General features: G+C 42.4%; 1 protein-coding gene across 1 annotated transcript in view; it reads right to left on the bottom strand.

The window, feature by feature from the left end:
* CPXM2 (carboxypeptidase X, M14 family member 2) overlaps positions 1-25803 on the bottom strand; it is a 146402-nt gene that overhangs the window by 81177 nt on the left and 39422 nt on the right. The window contains exon 4 of the mRNA XM_003255063.1: positions 15566-15705. Within this exon, the coding sequence (XP_003255111.1) occupies positions 15566-15705 (140 nt within the window). The remainder of the gene's footprint in view (positions 1-15565; positions 15706-25803) is intronic.

Here is a 25803-nt window from a genome sequence, read left to right as displayed (position 1 = left end):
ATGATAATAAAAACATTATATCAGAACCAGTGGGATGAAGTTAAAGCAGCACTCAGAATCTCGAAACCTTACAAACTTACACTACTAAATTAGGGAAAAGTAAATGAATTAAGCATTCAACTCAGGAAGTTAATCAAACAATAAAATAAATCTGAAGAAAGCAAAAGAATTGGTTTTTTTAAAAGAAATTAATAAAACCAATAACAGAAAATAGCTAAATAAGTAATTCTAATGAAGTCTTGTTTTTGTATTAAAAAAGAGAAAAAATGATATTATAAACCATTTAAAAAGGTAAAAAGCACAAATACCTAGAATAAAAATAATAAGAATAAAATAATCACTAATGAGAAGAAATTTAAAACTCTTTAAGAGACAATTTTGCTGAATCAAATACAAATATATTTAAAAACACAAGTGTTCTAGGACAACAGATTTTGTCCAAATCAACTGCAGAAATGACTGAAAATCTAAACAGATGGATAACCACAGCAGAAAGAGAAGAAGCCTCCTGAAACCATGCCTAAATGTATTCAGAACATAGAAAATGAAGGAAGATTTGATACCAAAAACCAACAAAGATTGCCCACCAAAAATAAACCTTTACCATACTGTCACGTGTGAATAGTGATGCAAAAATCATAAATAAAATAGTAGCAAACAATATCATTTATAATTGCTCAAAAAGACAAAATACTTAGACGTAAATCTAACAAAAGGTTTACAAAAAAGCATAGAAAACAGGACTCACATGCTGAAAACTGTAAAATTCTGATGAAAGAAAACAAAGAAGATTTAAATAAATGGAAAAAGATTCCATGTTCATGGACTGGAAGATTCAACATGGTAAAGATGCTGACTATCTACAAATGTACACACAGCTTTACTGCAATTCCTATCAAATTCCTAGTAGGATGTTTTTGTAGCTATAAACAAGATTATTCTAAAATTAATATAGGAAGGCAAAGGAGCAAGAATAGCTAAAACAATTTCTTAAAAGAATGAACTGGGAAAATCAGCCTCCCCAGTTTCAAGATATTATATAGTTACAGTCATTAGGACTGTATGATAGTAAGGGTTCTGTGGAACAGAACAGAAAAATAAATCAGGGTGGGCAAGGTGGCTCACACCTGTAATCCCAACACTTGGGAAGGCCAAGGCAGGTGGATTACTTAAGCCCAGGAATTTGAGACTAGCCAGGGTAATATAGTGAGACCCTGTCTCTACAAAAAATTTTAAAAACAAAAATTAGCCAGATGTTGTGGTACATGCTTCTAGTCCTTGCTTCTCGGGAAGCTGAGTCAGGAAGATTGCTTGAGCCTGGGAGGTTGAGGCTAAAGTGAGTCATGATCGTGCCACTGCACTATAGCCTAGGTAACAGAGCAAGACCTCATCTCAAAAAAAAAAGTTAAAGAGAAATAAATCCATATAAATATGTCCAACCAATTGTTTACAAGTGCAAAATCAATCTGATGGTGGAAGGATAGATCTTTTCAACAACTGGTACTGAAGCAATTAAGTATTTATAAGCAAAATAAACCAACTGATATGGTTTGGCTGTATCCCCACCCAAATCTCATCTTGAATTGTAGCTCCCACAATTCCCATGTGTCATGAGAGGGACCTGGTGGGACGTAATTGAATCATAGGGGCAGGTCTTTTCCATGCTGTTCTCATGACAGTGAATAAGCCTCATGAGATCTGATGGTTTTACAAAGAGGAGTTCGCCTGCACAAGCTCTCTCTTGCCTGCCACCATGTAAGATGTTCCTTGCTCTTCCACCATGATTGTGAAGCCTCCCCAGCCATGTGGAATTGTGAGTCAATTAAACTTCTTTCCTGGTTTCTCTGGTATGTCTTTATCAGCAGCATGAAAACAAACTAATACACAAACCTTGACCTAAATCTCACCTTTTATATAAAAATTAACTCAAAATGGATAATAGCATTAAATGTAAAACATAAAACAATAAAACTTTTAGAAGATAAAAGAAAGATTTTTGAGATCTAGGGCTTGATAAAAAAATTCTTAAACATGACACCAAAAGCACAATTCATAAAAGCAGGAAATTGAACTTGGTTGAAATTTAAAACTTTTGCTCTGCAAAGTTGATGTGAAGCCAACCTAAGAAGACAGAAAGACAAAATATTGACTGGGAGAAAATATTTACAAACCACATGTCCAACAAAAGACATATATCAAAAATCTGCTAGATAAAGAACTCTCAAGAGTGAAAACATAAACAACGCAATTAGAACATGGACAAAAGACAGGAGGAAACATTTCACTAAAAAGGATATCTCATTGGCAAATAAGCTCATAAAAAGACATTCAACATCGCTAGCTATTAAAGAAATGCAAATTAAGATGGCAACGAGGTATCACTACGCACCTGTCGGAATGGCTAAAATAAAAAATAGTGGTAAGATTAAATGCTGGTGAGGATGCCCAGAAACTGGATCACTCAGACATTGCTGGTGCAAAGATAAAGTGAACAGCCACTCAAGGAAACAGTTTGGCAGTGTCTTACAAAACTGAATATGCAATGAACAGACAAATGTGTATAGCCTATGTGGAAAAAAAAATTTTTTTTTTGAGACAGAGTCTCCCTCTATTGCCTCAGCCTCCCAAAGTGCTGGGATTATAGGCATGAGCCACTGCACCCAACCCAAACAAACAACAACAACAACAACAAAATTAAACACAAACATTACCAGGAGTAAAAAGAAATATCTGAACAAATGGAAAAGGCAACATCATGTCTTTAGAGAGGAAGACATTGATCTCAGATATGCCAATTCTCCCTCAATCCCTCAAGTTAAGGCAATCCCCTAAAAGATCAACAGAAATTTTTCATGGAGATAATTTGGACCTTATTGAACAGTTTGTATGAAAAAGAATATAGCAAGACTAGCCAGAAAAAGTCTGAAAAGATTAATAAGGAGGAAGAACTAAGTCCATGGGATAGCAACACAATGCACACTATAGTAACCACAGCCATGTAGTTCTGGCAAATAAAAACAGAACAATGTGACAGAATAAAAAACCCAAAAGTAAACCCCAGAATAGACAGGAATGTAGGCTATCCTGGGGGTGGCATTTCAGTTGCAAAAAATATGGATCATATAATAATGTTGGGATTTCCTGGAAGCCATTTGAGGAAAAAAAAAAAAAAAGCTTGATATGTTACACATACCCTGCACCAAAATAAATTCCAGATGGTTCGAAGATGTCAATGTAAAAATTGAAATAATAAATATACTAGAAGAAAATATAAGGAAAACTATTTATATTTAGAAGGAGTTTAAAGTACGACATATCTTAAGAAACTGATGATATTAACCATACAGAAATTCAAAATTTTTGCACAGCAAAAGGTGCCATAAGCAAAGTGACAAGAAAGGGAATAATTGGGGAAAATATGAGTAGCTCAAATCTCAGTCAAATAATAATTTGAAGGGATGCAAGGTAAGATTGAGGAGCTACCTCAATCGTGGAGGTCTACCATGCTGGAGTTTCACAGCAATCACCTTGTTGGTTAGACCTTCTCCCTCCAACTCCCCAAATCCGTGCAAGCAGCCATCATCAGCTACAGCAAACACCACCAGATGTGGCAAGTGGGCAGAGTCAGTCACATAAAAGGAGTGCTAGTAGTCCCCAACCTTCATTTGTGCAAGGCACTGGCTGTTGCCCACCTCTACACACAAGTAGGGAAAGCACTATTAAATCCCTTTCTACTCAGAGCAAAGAGTCCCAAAAGCTTTCCTCATTTTTTAGGCCAGTTCTCTGCTGGAACCATAAGGAAGCTGGCCGCCTCCTCTTCCTGTCCATCACCTCCTGACAGCTGCATTCCAACAGGCTAGCGGGCTTGAATCTTACCCATGGCCAAATTATAACTTTGGGCAGGACTGCTGATTCCAGGAGGGCTGGGCTTGCCTTTTGCAGCTCCTGGGAATAATATGCAAAAAAAAAAATGAAAATGTTATCTTATGTTTACAATAAGCATGGGTGCACACAGCACTTGAAACATGAGTATGCACTCATCTCTCTCTCTCTCTCTCTCTCTCTGTGTGTGTGTGTGTGTGTATGTGTGTGTGTGTCTTTCTCTCTTTCTTTGCTGGAACTCTAATCACACAGTTAAATGGCTCTGCCATGTTCTCAGTACAGCCAAATGTGGGACACTGTGTGAACTGTTGATTTATTGGATTTTTCACTGTGGACTGGTTACCATGGCTTTTTGAGAATTCAGATCACAGGAGGAAATGCTGTAAACTTAGAAATATTATCTATTTTCCATTACCTCCAGTAAAAATATCTATCGGGCAGAGAGCTGGGGAAATGCCACTTTGGGGGCCAAGTCACATTAAATTTGGGTACAGAGTGAAGCAGTTCCTAAAGACAGCCCCAGTGCAGAGAACTAAAAGTACAAAGGTACTGAAAGCCCCCAAAATCTGGAATAGTTGCTTGAGGGACCAGGAAGAGAGAAACCCAAGAAAGAACTCGTAAGAATCCTAAAGAAGAGAGAGAAGTGGGTCAGCCCCGCCTCTCTCCAGTGTTCAGCAGGCACTGCCTACAGCTGGGAGCTCCAGGACCCGTGACCCAATATCGGAGAGCCAGGCATAGAGGTGGCTGGTCAAGTCATTTCAGGACTTTCATGTGCCCTCGGCACTTTGCCTTTGTGGGCACCATTAATTTACTATTGCTGACACAAACTTAGTGGTTTAAACCACAGACATTTAGTCTCTTATAATTCTGGTGGTCAGAAGTCCTAAAATCGGGCTGCATTCCTTCTGTGGGCCCTGAGGAGAGTCCCTGTTCTTGCCTTTTCCAATGTCTACAGGCCACTCCTGCCTTGTTGTAGGTCTCCTCCTCCATCTTCAAAGCCAACCATAGCCAAGCCTTTCTCAAGTTGCCATATCTCTGGTATTTCCTCCTGTCTCCTTCTTCCATATTTAAGAACCCTAATGATTACAATGGGCCCACCCAGATCATCCAGAAAAATCTTTTCTACCCTAAGGTCAAGCAATTAGCAGCCTTAATTTCATCTGCAAACTTAATTCTTTGCCATGTAACCAACCATATTCACAGGTTCCAAGGATTAAGACAATGACATCCTGTGGGTGGAGGCTGGGGGAGGGGGGTGGCAGGGGGGATTGTAGGGGTGGGGGTGGGGTGGGGTGCAGACTGGTCCAGGGCAGTGGTGTGATTATTTTGCCAACCATGGGCCCCTTCCTCCAAAAAGAAAAGTTTTAAATATATTTTATGACTATGGTGGTATAAAGATGAATATATTAACATTACATATTAGAATGTTTTCTTCAACCTACAAGTTTGGGGGTTTTCTTTTTATTTTAAAAGAAATTAAATGCTTTCATGGGCCCCTAAAGGTCATGAGGCCCCAGGCACTGCATCTCCTGCATCTGAGGGGTAAGTCAGCCCTGGGGAAGCCATGCAATGGCCCCTGGCCCCAACTCAGAAGCACTCAGATGAAGCACACACAAGTCCAGGCCTGCGGAGGTGTCTACACTTGCACAAGCCTCACAACACAGGAGGAAGCCTTGAGCAATAGTGTTGTGGGGAGGGATGTGCACTGGACAGGGAGTGGGGGCAGAAAGGACAGGATTTTACTATGAGGAAAAGCGGGTGCTGTGGTTGAGTGTGTGTCCCTCCAAAATTCATATGTTGGAACCAAATCTCTAATGAGATGGTATTAAGAGGTGGGGCTAGGCTGGGCGCAGTGGCTCACACCTGTAACCCCAGCACTTTGGGAGGTGGAGGTGGGTGGATCACCTGAGGCCAGGAGTTCAAGACCAGTCTGACCAACATGGCAAAACCCCGTCTCTACTAAAAATAAAAATATTAGCCGAACATGGTGGTGCATGCCTGTAATCCCAGCTACTGAGGAAGCTGAGACAGGAGAATTGCTTGAACCCAAGAGGCAGAGGTTGCAGTGAGCAGAGATCACGCCATTGCACTCTAGCCTGGGCAACAAGAACAAAATTCTGTCTCAAAAAAAAAAAAAAAAAAAAAAAAGAGGTGGGTCTTTAGGGGAAGAGCAGAGCCCTCATGAATGGATTAGTGCTCTTACAAAAGTGGGTGAAGCAGGCACCTGGGTGACTTTTGCTTTTCCATCCTTTCTGCCATGGGAGGAGGACACAGAGTTCAACCCCTCTGGAGGATGCAGCAACAAGGCGCCATCTGGGAAACAAAGAGGAGCCCTCAAAAGACATGGAACCTGCCAGCACTTTGATCTCAGACTTCCCAAACGGTGAGAAACAAACTTCAACTATGTATAAGTTTCCCAGTCTAAGGTATTTTTGTTATAGCATCATGAACAGACTAAGACAGAAGGTTAAGCCATGTTACTTGGGCTTCCTAAACCTGTTTTCTTATGCATACAATGAGAGAAGAAAGGAACCCACGTGGGCAGGGTTACAATGAACAGCACAGGAGGTAACACAGGCAAAGTGCCCAGCCGCCCTGGTGTAGGGAACCCATGTGCTTTTATTTTTAAAAAGTTGCTGCCGGCCAAATTTATGCTAACAAAATACAGATGTGTCACAGGAATATTTTCATAAAATGTCAGATGCTACTTCTTAGCTGCAACATGATTCAGTTGCCAGGCCTTTCCCGGGTGCTCTCTAGAGGCACTGGGGGTGCTGGAGGTCCCAGCTAGGGATAAATAGAGCTTGGAGGTGCTCAGAGGTAAGATGAGGCCACCTGGTAAATGAGAGAAGCTTCAGCTTATTGTGTCTCTGCCATGTGTCCAGACTGCACTCATGGCTTTCCACAGGCGTCTCACCAACACTCAGCAAGCTGAAAGAGTGAGGCATCTCCTCTTCCCACAGTCCAGGAAACTGAGGCTTGGAAGGGCAAGATGGCCACTGGCCCACCCACCTACTCAAGGCCGGTGGCAACTGCCTCTCAGTTAACGACACTAGGACCACACAGAGCAAGTGGGAGCCATCAGAGAACCGAGGATGTGGTCTGAGCACATTTCAGCTTAGCTGGAGAGAAGATAGAGGAATGGGGTAGGGGCAGTGCTGGCATGAGAACAGGACCCTCCACGAAAGGGAAGGAGATCCAGGAAAACGGCAGCAACAGCAGACTCCTACAGGGCACTTGCTACGTGCCAAGGACAATCTTAACTGCTTGATGTGAATTAACTCATTGAATCCCCACAACAACCCTATGTGGTAGCTGCTATCACATCTCCATCTTACAGATGAAACTGAGGCCCGAAAGGCTCAGAAACAGGTTCAAGGATGTGCAGCTCAGTAGGTCTGGAATCCCAGTCTCACTCCAGAATCTGAGCTCTTACTCACTCTGACACCGGTGAAGACCTGGTAATCGGGGGGACAGAGAGCAAAGGAGCGGAGCTGCATCCCCACAGGGTGTCCTGGAGCAGGTTTCCTCCCAGTGGTTTCTGCACTAAAGAGCCTCCACTATGCTAGGCGGACTCTGGCCTGTCTCCAGAGGAGACAGTGTCAGGAGGGGCTGGTCACAGAGACCTGCCCTGTGCAGGGCTCTAATCTAGCACTGGAGATTCAAGGGCAAACAACCCTGCCTGCTCCCCAGAAGCAACATCAGGGTAAGTACAAACAAATAGATACGTGGTCAAATAAAGCCAAGAGAGGACATGAAGCAACTGAGGCTGGGTTTTAAAAGGTGGGCAAAGAAGGCCTCTGAGCACAAGGAGGGTTGTGCCTGCAGGCAGAGGAAATGGCAAAGTGCAAAGGCTCCAGGGCAGCAGCAGGCCTGGTGTGTTTGTGGAACAAAAAGGATGCTCCTGGGCTGGAGTGCAATGAGCAAAGGAAATGACATCTGATGGGCAGTAGGAGCCAGTCTCCATAGGCCCTTGAGGGTTGCTATAGTCTGGCTGTGTGACCTCTCCAAATGTCATGTGGAAATCTGATCCCGTGTTGGAAATGCAGCTTAATGGGAGGTGTCTGGGTCATAGGGACAGATCCTTCATGAATAGAGTAATGCCCTCCTTGGTGGGGGTGCAGGGGGTGCTGAGTGACTTCTTGCTCTATTTGTTTCCCCAAGTTTCCATGACAGCTGGTTGTTAAAAGAAGCCTGGCACCTTTCCACTCTCTCTTGCCTCCCCTCTCCCCATGTGATCTCTGCACACACCAGCTCCCCTTCACCTTCCAACTTGAGTGGGAGCAGCCTGAGGCTTTCACCAGATGCAGATGCAGGCACCATGCTTCTTGCACAACTGCAGAATCATGCGCCAAATAAACCTCTTTTCTTTATAAATTATCCAGCCTCAGATATTCCTCTATAGCAACACCAATAGACTAAGACATGGGTCAAGGGGTGGGGGCATTAGCGAGCTAATCAGGGGAGGAGGCCCACAGCAAGGGGGCCTCCCCACGAAAAAACAGAGGGAAGCAAAGGCAGGGTGTGCCCAGCAACCATCTGGGGGGTTTCCTGGGGAGTCACAGCTGGGGAACAAGGACCCTCAAATAAAGCAGGGTGGAAGCTTCCAACCTGGAAAACACTCTAAAATTGTTTCCATTTCAGAGATTTCCCCATCTGAGAGCTCATGCCTTCATCATCAACACCCAGAAAGCCAAGAACGAGCTCCTTGTGAAAGCTTTATTTAATTTCAAATAACTATCCCTGCATTGCTGAAATTCAACATAAAATGCAGAAATTATTGCATGCCTGGCATTCTACTTGAACTTAGAGATGTTTTCATTAAAACCCTTCTATTTCATGCTAAACACTATGGTTCAGAAACTGACAGTTTTCAAAGAGGTTAGAAAGGAGTTTGGAAACTTCTCTCTCCCCAGCCCCCCGTAGGTGCCAAACATTTCATTTCACCCTTAAGTGAGGAGACACAGCATGACACATTCTGAAAACACACACACCCTCTTTCCCGAGAAGATGGGTGAATGATTTATGAAGTGCTGGCCTCACTTTGCACTCTGCTTCTGAGCTCCTGGACTGGCCCTGCGCCTTCTCTCTGCACTATGGCAGGCTACTGCCATGTGGGCCCAGGTCCCTTGGGAGGAACAAGGGGACACAGAGGCCAGGACAGTACCTCAGGGGAGCAGAAAGCTGGATCCAGTGGAAGAGAAAGGGTGGACCTTGCTGAACGCTTCCTACTGTGAAAATGGGAACCTCAGCCAAAGGAGGTGTTTGGGGAGGCTTGGGCTCCCCCACACCCTGGACCAAGGTCCTCCAGCTGCTTCTGTATTTGCCTCTGCCCTTCTCACCTTCCTTTCCGCTTCTGCTAGACCCCACTGTCACTTCAGCTGCCTCCTCATCTCCTCTCCCCACCCTTGCAGGGTCCAGTGTCCCCTGGAGATCCCCGCAACAGGGACGGTGCTGAGTAGCCAGTCCTCAAGCCTCAAGATTCCCAGAAGTCTGCTCCTTTGGAACCTCCCCTTGGCTCCATCTCAGCCCCTTGAACCCTGACCCCAGTCTTCAACTCCACTGCCCCTATTTGGGGTCCTCAAATAGGGACACTGTCTTCCCCTGCCAATCCTCCGTCACTTCTGAAGCCTCATCTCCCACAGCGGCTCCTGAACCTGCCCTGCACCTCCAGGTAATCAGCCCTCTAGCTTGAATTCCCGCCCCGCCAGCCTTGAGTCTCACAGTCCCTCGCTCCTGACACAGTTTGTGCCACCAGTGCCACAATGCCCTTATTCCTGATCTCCTCCAGCTGCAACTGCCACCAACGCCACTGCCCCTAGTGAACATACCACCAAGTGTGCCCAAAAGGACGGTGACAATTCCACATCTCCAACACCCACAGAGCCCTCTTTGCAACTGGAGGAAGATGCTGTCTATCCTTTATCTCAGTGCAGATCTTACATTCTCTGAGTTTCCAGCCCCGAATCCTGTCACATCCCCCGGCTGCAGAGGACTCCACCACCTACTTCACCAAGAATGTGAAACCCTCTGGGGTGAAGGCTTGGAACACCCCGAGCACTGCTCCCCATCTTCACTATATCAGGGTATAGGAGAACTTCCTCCTTTTCAGGTGAGCCCCTGCCCCAGTTTCAGCCCCTCAGGGACCTGCCCCATCGGCCACCCCCCACCAACTTTCCCTCCACCTGGATCTTCCCCCAAGGTGAGATTTCAGGGTAAAGGAGACCCTCCTCCTTTCCAGGTGAGCCCCTGTCCCGGAGTCAGCCCCTCAGGGACCTGCCCCATCAGCCACCCCCCACTAACTTTCCCTCCACCTGGATCTTCTGCCCAGCCAAGAAACAGCCAGATTCCCAAGAAGCAAGGAGGGAAATTCACCTTCCTTGTCCTGGTTTTCCTTCTGATGTTGGCATTTTATCCACTCCTTTCCTTCACCATCAGAATTCTCCAAAGAAAAGCCGAACGTGGAACTCCTGCTAAGACTTACCATTGCCAAACAGAAAGCGAGCGTCTCAGCGCTGAGCCTCCCCGTCCTTGTGCTCTCAGGCACAGAGCCTGGCTCACAGCAGAAGTTCCATCCATCTTCCTCTCATTAGCCTAACTCGCTCTTACAAAGTCAGCCAACCAGCTAACCTTCCTCAGCCCTCACCTCACAAACTTATTAATCAAATCACTGCCCCACTTAAAGGACAAATGTAAAGACTTCAAGATATACAGAGAATCATTTTGTTGATTAAAGAGCTAAAATTGAAAAGATTTGGTTACCTCAAACTGCCTGTATTTATTCCAAATCATTAGAAGCATCTATTCACCTCAAGCAGAATAATTAACTTTTCAATCATCACATTGGTTATAACTGTTAACACTCAAATATCTAATATACTTTCTGTCATTAGGGAAATAAAAGACTGCTTTTCATTAGTATACTAACATTGCACAAAATTATAATGCAATAGGTAAGGGTATTTCATAATTGTGAGAAGTATAAATTATTCAATGTCATTAAAACTGGTTGTTTTAATGACATTGAATAATTTATATTTTTAATGATATTGGATAATTTATATTTGTATAAGTTATTGTATTACTTTCAAATAGTATGAATTATTTGGAAAACTAATAAAACTGCGGTTGTAGAACTTATTATCAACTTGGTTATGAGCTTGTGTCAGGACCGCGGTGGCTGAGCCTCGTGATTTCACTGCTTCATCTCTCCCATTTGTCTCCCAGGTCTCACAGCAGCTCCCCTGTGCCCATTTACCATGGCATGCGCCTTGCTGAGTCTAGTAGACCCATGACGGTGTTGGACTCTTCCACTAGATTGAAAGCTCCCTGCAGGCAGGGCCATTTCTTGCTCACTTTTATATCCCTAGTGCTTATTGTAGAGCACTTGATAACATCATAGGAATAAATTAATAGACATCCAGAGAGCATCAGAAACAAATAAGATTATGAATGTTCATTTTAAAATTCCAACTACAGGGCAAGGCATGGTGGCTCATGCCTGCAATCCCAACACTTTGGGAGGCCAAGGCGGGAGGATGACCTGAGGTTAGGAGTTCAAGACCACCTGGCCAACATGGTGAAACCCCGTGTCTACTAAAAATACAAAAATCAGCTGGGCACAATGATAGGTGCCTGTAATTCCAGCTACTCAAGAAGCTGAGTATCACTTGAACCTGGGAGGTGGAGGTTGCAGTGAGTCGAGATCACGCCTCTGCACTCCAGCCTCGGCATGTTTTTTAGACTCCATCTAAAAAATAAAATAAAATAAAATAAAATCCAACTATAAATGTCTTATAAAGGAAAAGAATATTTCTTAAGTGTATATTGTAACTCCAACTGCTAGTCAAGTCTTTCTGTATTTCGATAGCCAGCTAGAAGCCACTCGGAACAGCAACATCCATTTGGAAAAATCTACCAGGCTGGCAAGTTCTTCCCTTTCCATTTCTAAAACATTACTAACCAAAATGCAACATGCTGTGAGACCAGGGTACGCTCTGCACACTTAACTAGAAAACTCAGACTCTAATTCCAACTCTGCCATGGCTTGTCTTGGTGTGAATTCCACTTCTGCCTGCGACCCTGCAGGACCTGGGAAGCGGCAACGGGCACCGGGGAAGTGTGCAGGATAGTAACCTGCGCAGACCACCCTCAAGCTGTTTACTAGACTCTTACACACAGATACTTCCACCAATTTGTCCTCTAGGGGTGTTCCTGTGAGGGAGAAGAGGGGAGGACCAGGCAGGTGACTGTCCCCAAACCCTCAGACTCATGCAAAGCAGCTTTCTCTGTCTATATTTTCTAAATATTTCCAAGAAAGATTTTATTTGAGAGAAGAATCTATACCTAAAAATAAAGCTTGAAAACCACAGTTACAGATAAACCCAAAGACGTGTGGCAGGAAGAGCCACCACTTACTGTGCACTTATTATGTGCTGGGTCATTTAAAACATCATAATTTCATTTTACCCTCACCACATCTTTATGAGACAGAGAGTAGTTATCCCATTTTTAGGGAACAGGAAACTGAGGGTCACAGAAGCAAAATCTCAAAACCAGCAAGGGCCTAAAGCCCTGATGCGGCGACTGCTCTACAGGAGCCGTCCAGCTCCAGACACTTGTGGCTTCTCAATCTTCTCTTCCCAAAACCCTCCACATTCCCCCATTACATGTATAATATAAATAAATGCTCATTCATGTATCATCATAGATCAATTAACTCATTATCATTCCATGTGAATGAGTCTTTGTCAACTCTTTACTTCATATTGATACCCATTCATTAAAGAGTTATTTCTTGTGCATCCAATAGGGGCCTGGTTCTGGGTAAGGTCCCAGGAATAAAGACTGCCAAGACATGGATCTGCCATCAAGGGAATCACAGACTGGCGGGAAGAAATATGAAAACGAAACAATAGACATATAAAAAAATGATACCATAACCATCTGTACTGGGAGCAGTGTGGGGACAGGTCATGGCAAGAGAGAAAGGGAGATGACTACTGCCTCCTTTACTGTTAGTATTTAATGATACTCATTTTTGACATGTTTTCTGGACATACTGAGATAGAAAAAGGCTCAGATACCAAGATGTATCCTCATCCCATTTCCTCTTCAGTCCTCGTTGGAGACAGTACTATTCCCGGAGATAAGACAAACCAAAACTCATCAGGTTTCTTTTCATTGTTTCTGGAGAATAATTTGGCTTGAAATACATTTTTAAAAAGTAACTCTTAAAGTAATTCTATCCCTGGCCTTCCCTCTGAGATGTTCCTGTACTGTCTGAGCTGAGGAAAGATACTGTTCCACTGCAATTCCTTGCTTACCCCAAACCTTCTTGTGTTTCTAGTTGAAATGGAATGTGAGCTTTATACCTACCTTTCACTTATTTTCTAATCCCATAATAACCCGACTACTGGGTCTCTAAGGACAGTGGTCAGACAGCTTAACATGCAAGCATTAAGGCAAAAATCCCCATGGATAATCTCAAACCAGGCTTTTGTTTTAAGTTTCCACTTTTTCTTGAGCAACCCAACTGCCCCCCTAAATTCTTGCCTTTCAGAATATCAACAGTGAAAACAATTGTCATGGTAATAAGCTACTGCTAAAAGCAAAATGCGTAACGCAGAGCAAAAATCAGCATATACATACACAAAAGCGACTGAAAAGCAAGGCAAATAAAATGTGATACACAAAATGGCATAAATGCATAATCAACTGTTGTCAAAATGCACAAATTATTTGAGCTCTGAAAATGTATTCAAAGAAAAGAATTCAAATGAAGAAAAAGTATGAAAATGCTTTCTCACAATATGATATATGATAATAGAAAATTGGGACAGTGATGGAGGTGTGGCTGAGTAAATTACAGGCCATTAAAAATAATCATTACAAAGCCTGAGTAACAGCATGAAAAACGTTACTGGTATGTCTTTAAGTTAAAAATAAAATAACTGGATATGTAACATTAGTGCAATATGGGGGGGAAAATCTGTTAGCATAAGGACCACAGAATCATGCATAATGTTTTAAAATTTTTCTGGATGTTATAATATTGTCTTTAGAGTAAAAAAAAAATTCAGAATAAAATAGATGATGAGTCACTGCCTGACAATTGTCACTGTATAAGAAAGTCCCCTTTGCAGGGACAATGACAGGTGGTTAAATGTGAGCACAGATGCCAGGTTCATCTCACTTCTCCCACTTTATTTATTAACGTTGACCTTCCAGAAATTAAAATTAATCTAGTCAGCAAATTAAACTCTGATTTTATTTGATTGTCAACAAGTAATTAGTAAATGTTGAAAGATGCCAAGACATGAGCTTTGAGAGTGCAGTATAGATGGGAGGGTTGGGGAGGACTGCAGACAGGAGGGATCTGAGCTCACAAAGATCACAGTTTCCTAATGTTCGCGCATGGGGCATTTGTGATCTTGGCTTCTCAAGGTCGGCAGATGTTAGAAGAATTTGAAGATTTCTTGTATAAGTTCAGAAAGCACCTGAGGTCCTGCTGACCCTACTGCACCCCTCCACAAAGCCCCCAAGCTCTGCATGACCACCGTCCACATGGCCGGAGCCACACAACATCCCTCACGGATGCAGCTCTGCCTCTGTCTGCACAACCAGCCCTGAGCCGAGGTCGACAGGGTGATTTTGTTCATGTATTTTTGCTTGCTTGTTGTAAAATAAACATAACATAAAATTTATCATTGTAACCATCTTTAACTGTACAGTTTTGTGGTATTAAGTTCATTCACACTGATTTGCAACCATCTATCTCCAAAACTTTTCATCAAGCTATACTGAACCTCTGTACCTCTTCAACATTAACTCCCAATTCCCCTTTCCTCCTAGCCTGGCAACACCATTCTAATTTCTGCCTCTACACATCTGACTGCTCTAGGTCGTCATGGAAGTGGAATCATGCAGTGTTTGTCTTTTGTGACTGGCGTATTGTGCTCAGCAGACTGTCCCCAAGCTGTACCCATGTGTAGCATGTGGCAGCATGCCTTCCTCTTTAAGGCTGAATAATATGTTTCACTGTATGCATATGTCATGAGATGGAGGGTTTTCAGGGGCTGCAGCCCATCTCTCCTGGGATTACCATCAGATCACACTTGTCACTGCCCCAGCCTTGGCCTTGAGTGAAATTCTGAGAAATGAGACCCCTTCTCATTCTCAGGCCTCAAGCTCTGTCATCCTTGACTTTTACTGCTTCTCTGATGATCCTCCATTTAGGAACCTAGACTTCCAGTCCTTCTTTCCAGGATCTGGACGATCCATGCCCTCTACCCCAGAACTGTGTACTCACTGTTTGTCCAGAGGTCCTGCCTTGGGCTGTGCCCTGGCCACCAGCCAAAACACTAATATCTCGTCCCAGAGCCAAGACAGCAGCCACCTGCCTAAACCGCCTGGATTTCACTGAGTCTGTGTCTATTCTGCTCTACCTGTCAGGCAGATCTTTCTCTCCACTCCTGTACAGGGGGAGGGTGTCGTTCGGAGATGCACCTTCCTTCCAGGAGAATGTGTCGACAGCAAGCCCAGCCTCCTGTTCATATTCCAATTTTCTCCTCTTCTACTGCCCATCACCAAACACCTCTCTGCAACTTCCCTGTGTCTGTCCAGACCCTCAAAAGCTAGACCCAAAACAGGGTCCAGAAAGCACATGTCCAGGTACACTCACAGCCAGAGGGAGTTCCTCCCTTGAGTGATGACGCCAGTGAATCTGGTCAGGCGCCGAGCGTCCACTTCAATCCACTGCTGGAGGTCATTTCTTCCCGCGCACCACGCTCCGTCATAAAAATCATTTTCATTAATGCCCGCCTAGAAAGAAAGAAAGCGGTGTTCTTCAAAAAGACTCTCAATTGAAGAAAATTAAGACATATCTTTTCCTGAGACTGAGAGGAAGGGAGGGAGGATAGGAGAAGAAAATGAGGAAGGTGTTAAAGAAAGGAATAATTGTGCCCTGAACTCCTCATCCTAAATCATAAAAGGGAGTTGCTTAGTATCCACAAGTTGAAAATATTTCAATATACCATGTCCTCTTTTTGCCCAGTGTGAAAGATGAAATTTAATGAGTACTCCTACTACTCATTCATCTAGCACACATAAACCATCTCCCACACAGCAGCCCACACACACCAGGTGCCGGGGACGCAAAGGTGAATCGTTCCCTCCCAGAACCTCGCCATCTAGGCAGGAAGAAAGAGTGAAAATAGATGAATTAGAACACAGTGGGGCCGGTGCTATTTCAGGAATATGAGCAAACCGCTGCGGGAGCATTTAAGGACAGAATCACTAACTTAGTGTGGGGCCGACCATAGACAGAAAGCCCCAAGACCAGGGTGTACTTGAAGTAGGTGTTGAAGGGTAAGTTTATCCAGCGAACATTTGTTTGTTAGTGTTTAAGTCATTTGATGTGTTCAGTATCAGCTGCTATTACTACCAAAAATTCTTTTTTTTTTCTTCAGAGATGGAGTCTTGCTATGTTGCCCAGGCTGGCCTCAAACTCCTGGGTTGAAATGACCCTCCCTCCTCGGCCCTCTGAATAGCTGGGACTACAAGCACACACCACCATGCCTTGCTCAAAAATTCTTTTGATCTGAATTTCCAAGACAGGTAAAGTTTTTGCTCTGGAATTTTCTCTATATTATCACCATGTGAAGGGATAATTCCCTGACTCCCCACCTCCCAGAAAGGACATTTGAACCAAGTGAAGCATCCTCGTTTATTAACCCTATTTTTCCATGGCTATTTCACAAAGCTATTTCTTTTTCTTCTTTTTCTTTTTTTTTTTTTTTAGACGGAGTCTTGCTCTGTTGCCCAGGCTGGAATGCAGTGGCACCATCTCGGCTCACTTCAAGCTCCGCCTCCTGGGTTCACGCCATTCTCCTGCAAAGCTATTTCTTATGATCAGATTAAAAAAAAAAAGTCTGAATGATAAAAATGATCAGCCAGCCCATCTTCCCTATCTCTGAGCCCTTTCAGCTCAAATTCTGGGGACAGCCTTACTTTCAGTGGGCAGTGGAAATGTGAAATTAAGAGTCCAGCTATGGGAGTGAACAACTTGGCCAAGGGTTCCGCTGAGCAAAACTCTATCCATCACCGCACCACCTGACATAAGCGTTCTATCAGGACAAAATCACAGTACACTGTTAGACATCCAAGGCTTAGCAGATAAGAATAGAACTGCCGCATAGCCTGAGACATGTACCCTATAGAATCATGGAAACTGGAAGGAACTGCCCATCAAAGTCTACTAAACAGGATTTGAAATTAAATTTAAGGCTTCTGGTTTTGCCAGCCTGCATATTTTGTTTCTGCTGCCAATCTCCGTTCTTTCTGGGCACACTGGACAGTCAATTAAATGTAGCACAGTGTCAGGGGAATGGAGAGCTCTTCCCAAAGATGACTCATTGGGAAGTGACAGCCACCTCTGCAAAATTGATTATGAATTTAAAAAGCAAGTGCCTGGGAGAATTCAGTGAAAAAGGAGGTACCAGCCCCAGAGATGTTACAAAATTATACCATCATGCAATAAATGATATTCAGGTGATGCCTCTGAGAAACCACAAGAAGAATGCATTCATCTCTTTCTCTTTAATAATGTAGGGAAATCGCTGATAAATTTTGGAGAAATTTCAATTAAAAGTTGGTGAACCAAAAGGTTTGATTCTTTAAAGGGTACACTAGTCTTGAAAACGTCACTAACATGGAATGAATCTTTCTACTACAATACCAAAAAAACCTGAGAATTAATGTAATTTTATAAAGGAAATTAAATTATATGCATTTTTTTTACCTTAAAGAAAGCATACAAATGCCCCTAACAGACTCAATTTTGCTTAAGATAAATGTGGGAATTATCAAATCCATAACAAAGAGAAAACCTGATACTGTCTAAAGTCAATCTAAGAGGATTTTTCTGTTTCAAGATGATGGGATAAACACGTTAGTTTTTCTGTGTTCTTCTCTCAAAAGTCAACCCCAAGCAAAGAAAGCAAGATACAGAAATACAATTTTGATCTCTGATAAAGCCAGAAGACATATGAAAGCCCTAAATTACAATATATGAAGACAGAATCAGATGGAGGAATCCTGAATGACTCAGCAAGAGAAGGAAGTGCAAACGTCAAAACAGCACAATAAGAAGCAAGCCACACAGAACCTTAAAAAAGCTGAGAACCTGGGTTTCAATATATCTTTGGGAGGTGAGGGTAAGGCAGGACTCAACAGGCAATTGCTTCAAAATGTGTACTAAAAAAACACTAGGCTGGGCACAGTGGCTCACGTCCGTAATCCTAGCTACTCAGGAGGCTGAGGCAGGAGAATCACTTGAACCAGGGGGGCAGAGGCTGCGGTGAGCCAAGATTGCACCACTGTGCTCTAGTCTGGGTGACAGAGCAAGACTGTCTGTCTCTGCTCTGGGTGATAGAACAAGACTGTCTGTCTCTGCTCTGGGTGACAGAACAAGACTGTCAAAAAAAATAATAATAATAAAATTAATTCCCCCATATCTCCAACCCCACTCCACAGAGGACCTGAAATTTTTCTCTGAAAAGAAAGCAAACTGTAGAGACCCTGGATTGGGGATACTAAGCACAGAGGAGGGCAGGGGTGCCGTGATGGATAAAAACAGTAACCTCTAGGGGCATCAGCACACTAAAGAGTGAGATGTTCCAGCTCCTTCCCCCAACCAGCTATAGAACACCATGCAGCCAGGTTTATAACAAACAGAAAAAAAAAATGCAAACTATAATAGAGAACAGAAAAAAGGCTTTAAAAATCTATAATTAATATTTCTAGAAAGGTCTTGATTTCATGAAACAAGAACAGAATACTCTAAAAAAGGAAAAAGCACTGAACAAGAAAGAGCTCTTGGAAATTAAAATGTGAAAGTTGAAATTTTTAAAATGTCAGCAACTTTTAAAATAGAAAGGCTTTCTATTTTTAAAACAAAAAGACTAAAATGCTAAAGTTGAAGAAACCTCACAAAAACTAAAACAGAACACAAAAATAGACAACAGGAGAAAAATAAGAAAAGCAGAGGAAGAAACCCAGAAGAATTTTAGGGGGAAAAAAACGACCAAATAAAAACTATACTTTCCCAGTTAAGTCTCCAAAACTCGTAAGAATCTAGTATACATAATAAACTAAAATACACACCATGGAATATCATTTTGAAACTTCAAAACATCAGAAATAAAGAAAAGATTCTAAAAGTTTCCAAAGAGGAAACAAGCACTAAAAGGAACACACACAAAGAAAGAAAGAGGAATAAGAATGACATCAGAATTCTCAATAGCAGCATCTGAAGCTAGAAGAATGGAGGGATGGTGCTTTCAAAGTTCAAAAGGGAAAGATTTTTCATCCTAGAATTTTTATACTCAGCCAAACTATCAACCATGATGGCAAAATAAAGACATTTTCAGATTCACAGATTCTCAAAAAATCTATTTTTCATACACCATTTCCATGAAGCTACTGAAGCAGCAGTCCCCAACCTTTCTGGCACCAGGGACTGGTTTTTCCACCATCTGGGGGTGGGGGATGGTTTTGGGATAATTTAAGCATATTATATGTATTGTGCACTTTATTTCTATTATTATTAAATTATAATATATAATGAAATAAAATTACACAACTTACCATAATGTAGAATCAATGGGAGCCTGAGCTCGTTTTCCTGCAACTAGACATTTTCATCTGGAGGTGATGGGAGACAGTGACAGATGATCAGGCATTAGATTCTCATAAGGAACGCACAACCCAGATCCCCTACACGCACAGTTCACAATAGGGTTTGCGCTCCTTTGAGCATCTAATACCACTGCTGATCTTACAGGAGGTGGAGCTCAGGCCGTAATTTGAACAATGGGGAGTGGCGGTAAATACAAGTGAAGCTTTGCTCTCTGGCCTGCCACTCACTTCTTGCTGTGAAAGCCCCGTTCCTAACCGGCCACAGATTGGTACCAGTCTGTGGACGGGGGACTGGGGACCCTGTACTAGAGGATGCACTCCAAAAAAATGAGGCAGAACACTACAGAAAGGAATATATCAGATCCAGAAATCAAGGGTTCCAACATAGCAGAGAATTATCAGAATGATGGTGAAGAAGACCCAAGACAGTAGCCATGTAGGAGACCCAGAGAGTAGCCCATTCAGAATGCAGCAGGTGAAATGGCTTCTGAAGGGGTGTCTAACAGAAACGTAAAACACAAAACAGGACTAAAAACCACTGAACAGATGTGGCTGCATAAAAAATGATATTGAAGGTTTTTTTTGTTTGTTTGTTTTCGGATCCAGACCTATTGCAAGATGTGGGGAGAATATGTTCTTAAAAATACAAGCAGGCCCAGGAAAACAAAAGGTTGTTAAGAAATGATATGAAGTAAATATTTCCTGACTGAAAATTAAAGTATTTTTTGGCTCAGTAACTAGGAAGCAAAATTTTCAGTCATAATAATGAAAACCTCAGATACAGATTTACCTAAAAATTGAGCTACAATTTTATGGGAAAGATGGAAGAGGGGAAAGGGGTGATAAAAATGGGTGATAGCCTCATCTTCCAGAATAGGGATCTAAAAGATCAAGTCTACATTTATAAATTGATACAGATCAATATTTGCATATTATTTAGAAGTGAAGATTTCAGGCCGGGCACGGTGGCTCGCACCTGTAATCCCAGCACTTTGGGAGGCCGAGGTGGGAGGATCACTTGAAGTCAGGAGTTCAAGACCAGCCTGGCCAACGCAGTGAAACCCCATCTCTACCAAAAATATAGAACATTAGCCAAGTGTGGTGGTATGCGCCTGTAATCCCAGCTACTCAGGAGGCTGAGGCAGGAGAATTGCTTAAACCTGAGAGGCAGAGGTTGCAGTGAGCCAAGATGGCACCACTGCACTCTAGCCTGGGCAAGAGGGTGAGACTCTGTCTCAAAAAAAAAAAAAATGAATTGAAGATTTCAATTCCCAAAGAGACAATTAAAAAGAGTTTCCAGTAGCTGTGCCATCCACAGTGCTTGATGGCAGTCAGGGGCCGGGTGGAACGTGAAGTGTGTTTGTTTGTTATAAAATTGATTAAAACAAGTTTTAAAAAGCAATTTTAAAAAGCAAAAGGAAAGGGACACATAGATATAGAGGGTGACTGATACAATGTTTACTGTTTATTCTTTCATTTTTCAGGTATCTACAGAGCATTGACTACATGCTAGGTATTATGCAAAGGGCTTTGCTTTCTGATAGATAGAGACAACAGTGAATATCAAAATCATTCTGCGGCAGTGAGTCACTGATCTGCACTGTACATATTTCATAATCATGGGCTGCCTCTACACAGAAACATCTGGAAGCAAATAAAAAGTCATATCCAAGTGAATGTAACTATTTAGTGATTCCAGGATAATTGACTTACAGCTGCCTCTCTGCAGACGTATCCCAGGGCTATTTGGAGAGAAATAGGATAAAGTGATAGTTATTTTAAAATATTTTTGAGAAAAAAATTTAGAAGCAATAGCTGAAACTATAGATCATCACCAAGTTAATGCCTTTTAAGGGGGAGGTTATCTAAAAAATGTTAGCTGTGACATTTGATTGGTAAAGTAAGTAATCTGCCATAAAATGGCCATCATGTGGTCTGAATGTCTGCCTTCAATAAACCTCTGTAATAAACCACTGCTATAAACCCATAAAACTTTCCAGGTGCAATCAGCTGATCCTTCTGCAAATTGGCAATGCACCTTGTCCCAATTCCAACCTTAATCATCAGTAAAGTAGGCTGTACAAAAACACTGTATTCATTGTTTTTGAAGCAATTTTTAAAACCAAAACCAATTTCTTAACTATTTCCTTGCATTGGCCAAGGAAACTAGTAAACATCCACAGTTTAAAATTAAAAATAAAATCTATTCAACACACCATAAACCATTTATTCACTATTTAAAAGAAGAAAAGATGAAGAAATATACTAACTGAAAAAGAAACAGGCAAATGTTTTCATATCAACATTCTAATTCAATTTAACTCCAATCTGGGAAATGCTTTAGCCATTAAAATTGTATTATCTATGGAACAAGTTTAATTCTCAAACAATTATTAATTCACTTAGTGACCCCATAAAGATTGTGTATGTCCTCCTGTGCACTCCAAGAAGGCAACACAGCTCAGAATCGCTTTCAGAAACGCATGTAGGTCAAGTGCAAGTCCTCATTCTACAGCTCATTATTTAAATACCCCCAGTTAGGTCAGTTGATCTATGAAATGAGGATAGAAGTAAAATATGTGATAATACCATTGTCACAGTTACAAGTATTTTGTATAGTGCCTGGCACAGAAAACACAGTTAATACATGGAAACCACTGGGGGTACAAGTATGATTCCCTTTATGTTTAGTATGTGCCTGCTGTGGTCTGTGATTAAATTTGCTTTATAGTACAATTTCAGTTTTGTTCTATTAATAGGTAAGTTAGGTCCATTTAGCTCATTGACAGGTGTTCTTTGTCTGAATGAATCATCCGTGTTTCTTAGATATTCTATTTTTATTGCTTCCTGTGGCTTTGTTTTATTTTTATCTATTGATCTGTTTTTTGTTGTTTTTTTTTTTTGCTTTAAGTACATATTTCCTCTGAAAATGCTAATGAGCTGTACCTTTGTTTTAATGCTTGATTTAGTAACTATGTCTTTTACGTAACATACTTAATTCTGTATTTTCTTGGAAAGTACCCATTAACTCCCTACTATAGGCAGTGATGAAATCATTATTTCTACTTCCTGCTGCCTCTCCTCCTTCCCCTTTATCCCCTTTATCACCTAATTTCATTTATTATATTCTTAACATTCACTATTTTTTTTTTTTTTGAGACGGAGTTTCGCTCTTGTTCCCCAGGCTGGAGTGCAATGGCGCAATCTCGGCTCACTGCAACCTCTGCCTCCTGGATTCATTAGCTGGGATTACAGGTGCCCGCCACCATATCTGGCTAATTTTTGTGTTTTTAGTACAGACAAGGTTTCACCATGCTGGTCAGGCTGGTCTCGAACTCCTGACCTCAGGTGATCCGCCTGCTTCGACCTCCCAAAGTGCTGGGATTACAGGCGTGAGCCACCATGCCCGGCCTAACATTCACTTTTAAAAGGCTAAATCAAATATACCTCTCTTCTTTAGCTGAGCAGCTTTCTTGTACAGTTTTCATTAATTTTAAAATAGATACAGAAAAGTGTGCAAATCCTAAGTGTGCAGCTCAACCAATTTTTACAAACTGCATGTACCCACATAACCACATCCAGACCAAGATGTAGACCATGAGCAGCATGCCAGAAGCTCCCTGTGCCCCTTCCCAGACATTAACTTCCCCCAGACATAACCATGCCTCTGACTTCTATCTCCTCAGGTTGGTTTTCTTATTTTCAAACTTTATATAAATGAAACCTACTGTAACTACTCTTTGTGCCTGGCTTCTTCTGATCAATATTTATTATATCTGGGAGATTCACCCAGACAATTGCATGCAGTAGTAATTTAGTCCTTTTAACTGTCATATGGTATTTCACTGTAGTACTTAAAAAATGACTTATGATATATGTGGATTATTTCCATTTGGGGGTTATAAATAATGCTGCGATGAACATACCTATGCATGTCTTCTTGTGCACCTGTGAGCACATTTCCATTTAGGCATGAGAGTGAATTTGTTAGGTCAATGTGCATGAGAATGTTCAACTTTAATAAATACAATAGTCCCCCGTTATCTGTGGTTTCTCTTCCCATGGTTTCAGTTGTCTGAAGTCAACCACAGTCTGAAAATATTAAATGGGAAATTCCAGAAATAACCAATTTATAAACTGCATGCCATTCTGGGTAGGGTGACAAAATCCCACACCATTTCTCACCATTCCACCTTGATGTGAATCCTCCCTTTGTTTGGTGATCCACACTGTCTACATTAGCTGCCCAGTAGTCACCTAGCAGCCATCTTGGTTATCAAAGAGTTGGTATTGCAGTGCTTGTGTTGAAGTAACCTTTTACTTAATAATGGCCCCACAATGCAAGGGTATTGATATTGGTAATTCAGAAATGCCCAAGAGACAAGTAAAATGCTTCCTTTAAGTGAAAAGATGAAAGGTCTCAACTTAATTTAAAAAAGAAAGAAAATTGTATGCTGAGGCTGCTAAGATCTATGGTAAGAATGAATTTTCTACCTGTGAAATTGTGGTGAAAGAAAAAGAAATCCACGCCTAGCATCTAAGAGCATTTGGTACTATCCACAGTTTCAAGCATCCACTGGGGGTGGGGGTCTTGGAACATATCCCCCAGATAAAGACAGACTATTATACTGCCAAACAGGTTTCCAAGCGGCTGTGCTACTTTACATTCCCAGCATTGTATGAACGTTTCCATTGCCCTACATCTTTGCCAACACTTGATATTATCCTTTTTTCAAAGCCATTCTGGTGCCTGTGCATCCTGTCTCATTGTGGCTTTGATTTGTATTTACTTGACGACTAATGGTGGGAAGCTCTTTTTCTCATGGCCATTGGCCATGACATTGCTCCATAACTACAGTGTAGCTCCAGTCACACTGGCTTTGCCTCAGTCCTTCCAATAGACCATGTTCCCCACCACCACAGGGCCTTTGCACACACTCTTCTCTTTGACCTGGAAGGCTCTTCTCTCCCTCCTACCCTTTGTCCAATAAACCCTCCACTTATAATCCTTCTTCATGTAGTAGCCTAAGTACTCACTCCATCCTCAGGAAAGTCCTCCAAGCTCCAGCCTGAGGCAGATATATTGGGCATACAGAACCACAGTATTGAATTGTGTTCCCCCCCTCCAAAATAGGCTCATACCCTAACTCTTGGAATCTCAGAATGTGACCTTATTTAGAAATAGGGCTGGTGACCAGGCACGGTGGCTCACGACTGTAATCCCAGCACTTTGGGAGGCCAAGGCAGGTGGATCACAAGATCAGGAGATCCAGACCATTCTGGCTAACATAGTGAAACCCCGGCTCTACTAAAAATACAAAAAATTAGCCGGGCATGGTGGCACGCACCTGTAGTCCCAGCTCCTTGGGAGGCTGAGGCAGGGGAATCGCTTGAACCCGGGAGATGGAGGTTGTAGTGAGCCAAGATCACACCATTACACTCTAGCCTGGGTGACAGAATGAGACTCCATCTCAAAAAAAGAAAAAAAAAGGGCTGATACAGATACACTTAGTTAAGATGCAGTCAGATTAGAGCAGGATGGGCATATCCAGCATGACTGTGTCTTTAAACAAGGGGAAACATGAACACAGAGACACACAGGCAGAGGGCAGATGATGTAGAGGCTCACTGGGAGAAGCCTGAGGGACCAGGGAGGCAGAGACTGGGGTGATGCATCTACCAGCCCAGGGATGCCACAGAACGCCTGAGGCCACCAGACGCTGGAAAGGGCAAGGAAGGACCCTTTCCTAGAGACTTCGGAAGGAGCGATGCCCTGCTAACACTTTGATTTCAGATTTCAAGCCTCCAGAATTGTGAGAGAATCAGTGTTTGCTGTTTTCAGTTGGCCTGTCTGGGCTCCCAACTTTGTCGTGGCAGCCCCAGGGAATGAATGCATCTGCTCCTCTCCTTCCCAGGACTCATTACAGATTGTAATTATGCATTCCCAGGTGGGATTTTCTTCAGTAATTTCATCTCCCCATTAGATTACTAGATTATCAGAGTTGCAGGTTAAAAAGCATGCCTGACTCCCTTCCATTCTCTTGCATCCTTCATCCAAACCTCATCTGCCCTGCATCAGAAAATCCTCCTTTCAAAATATCCTAAATCCATCCACTTCCAACCCCCTCCATCACTCCTATCTTGGCTCAAGCCAGTACCATCTCCTGTCTAGGGCCTGAAGTCACCCCCCTTAACAGGCCTCTGCTTTGATGTTTGCTCCCC

This window comes from Nomascus leucogenys, chromosome 3 (genome assembly GCF_006542625.1).
Source record: "Nomascus leucogenys isolate Asia chromosome 3, Asia_NLE_v1, whole genome shotgun sequence".
NCBI classification, from domain to species: Eukaryota; Metazoa; Chordata; class Mammalia; order Primates; family Hylobatidae; genus Nomascus; species Nomascus leucogenys.
The sequence above is the reverse complement of the archived record's forward strand: the minus strand, read 5'-3'. Positions and strand labels throughout refer to the sequence as shown.